We start from the raw sequence: 1,936 nt of genomic DNA on the forward strand, positions 1-1,936 counted from the left end.
CAGGAATAACACAGTGTGGGGCTGGAGGAACACAGCAGGTCAGGCAGCATCAGAGGAACAGGAGGTTCGATGTTTCGGTTTGGACTCTTTGTCAGGATTCCTCACTTGTTCAAGACTGTCCCACAGGTCATTCACTTCATCAGTCCCCGTTCAGTACAAGCCCAAGCTATTCATCTGCTCTTCATACGACAGCCCTTCCATCCCTGCAATCAATCTGGCAAACCTCCTGTGAACTGCCTCCAGTTCCACCACATCCTTCCTCAAGTAAGGAGACCAAAACTGGACACAATACTCCAGGTGTGGTCTCACCAATGCCTTGTATAACTGTAACTAACACTACTTTTATAATCCAGTCCTTTTGCAATAAATGCCAGGATTCCATCTGTCTTTCTTATTATACACTGCACCTACAGTCCCACTGTCTGTGACTCATGCACAAGGAAACCACCACCGCACCCCCCACCCCACCCCACCCCAATCACACTAGGCTGTAGCTTTCTGCAGTCTCTATCCATTTCATTAGTGAGTCTTTAACTGAAGTGTCCCTTTCTCCAGATCCTCCAACTGTGGAACCTCTCTATGAAGATGTGCGCCAGAAACTGGGTGGAACGGTCACCCTGAGCTGTAAAATGGTCAGCGGTAACCCACTGAGAGTGACCTCTGTCACCTGGACATTTAATGGGAATCGTCTGGAAACACCGCCAGCAGAACCACAGCTGGAATCCATGAGGCAGATTAACCAGCTCACAGCGAAACAATATGGCACCTACCAATGCATTCTGGCCAATGATGTCAGCTCAGGAACGTGCCTCTTCAACCTGAGCGGTGAGAGAGGGAGGGAGAGGGGGAGAGAGGGAGGGATGGAGGGAGGGAGTGAGGGAGGGAGAGAGGGAGGGACAGAGGGAGGGAGGGTCAGAGGGAGGGAATGAGTGAGGGAGGGAGGAAGGAAGGGAGGGAGACAGATATGGAGGGAGGGAGGGAGAGAGGGAGGGAAGGAGGGAGGGAGGGAGGGAGGGAGGGAGCGAGAGGGATGGAGGGAGAGAGTGAGTGAAGAGTGTGAGTAAGGGTGAGTAGGTGAGCGAGTGAACACGAGGCTTGCACTCAGGGTCACCCTCACTATTTAAAAATCTGTCAGTCTCAGCCTTGAATATACTGAGTGACCCAGCTTCGACAGCCCTGTGCGGTGAAGAATTCCACAGATTCACTCCCCTCGGAGAGAAGGAACTCCTCCTCCTCCCTGTTTTAAATTGTGATCCTCATTCTGTGGTTATGCCCTCTGGTCCTAGTCCCACCCACAAGGGGAATAATCTCTCCACATCTCCCAAACGTATGTCCTTATGTTCTCCATACTTTAATACGCCATTCCTTCTGAAATAAAGGCCAACGTTCCCTCTGCTTCCCCTATACCTGCTGAACTTGGAGCCGAGTTTTTTTGTGATTCATAGTCATACAGCACAGAAACAGACACTTCGGTCCAATTCATCCATGCCAACCAGGTTTCCCAAACTAAACTAGTCCCATTTACCTGTGTTTGGCCCATATCCCTCTAAACCTTTCCTATTCATGTACCTGTCCAAATGTCTGTTAAATGTTGTAACTTTACCTGTATCTACCACTTCCTCTGGCAGCTCATTCCACATACATTCTACCCTCTATGTGAAAATGTCCCTTTTTAAATCTTTTTCCTCTCATCTTAAAAATATGCCCCTAGTTTTGAACTCCCCCTACCCTAAGGAAATGCCCTTGGCTGTTCACACTATCCATGCCCCTCATGAATTTGTAAACCTCCATAAGGTCACCCCTCAGCCTCCTACGGTCCAGGGAGAGAAGCCCCAGCCTCTCCTTACAAGTCAAACCCTCCAGTGTCGGTAACATCCTTATAAATTTTTTCTGAACCGTCTCCAGTTTAATAATATCCTTCCATTAGCAGGGTGAA

General features: G+C 49.2%; 1 protein-coding gene across 1 annotated transcript in view; it reads left to right on the plus strand.

Annotated features, from left to right (window-relative positions):
- LOC125488260 (MAM domain-containing glycosylphosphatidylinositol anchor protein 1-like) overlaps positions 1–1,936 on the plus strand; it is a 58,027-nt gene that overhangs the window by 50,897 nt on the left and 5,194 nt on the right. The window contains exon 2 of the mRNA XM_048621189.1: positions 556–825. Within this exon, the coding sequence (XP_048477146.1) occupies positions 556–825 (270 nt within the window). The remainder of the gene's footprint in view (positions 1–555; positions 826–1,936) is intronic.

Source organism: Rhincodon typus, unplaced genomic scaffold (assembly GCF_021869965.1).
Source record: "Rhincodon typus isolate 14 unplaced genomic scaffold, sRhiTyp1.1 hic_rhity00000094, whole genome shotgun sequence".
Classification (NCBI taxonomy): Eukaryota; Metazoa; Chordata; class Chondrichthyes; order Orectolobiformes; family Rhincodontidae; genus Rhincodon; species Rhincodon typus.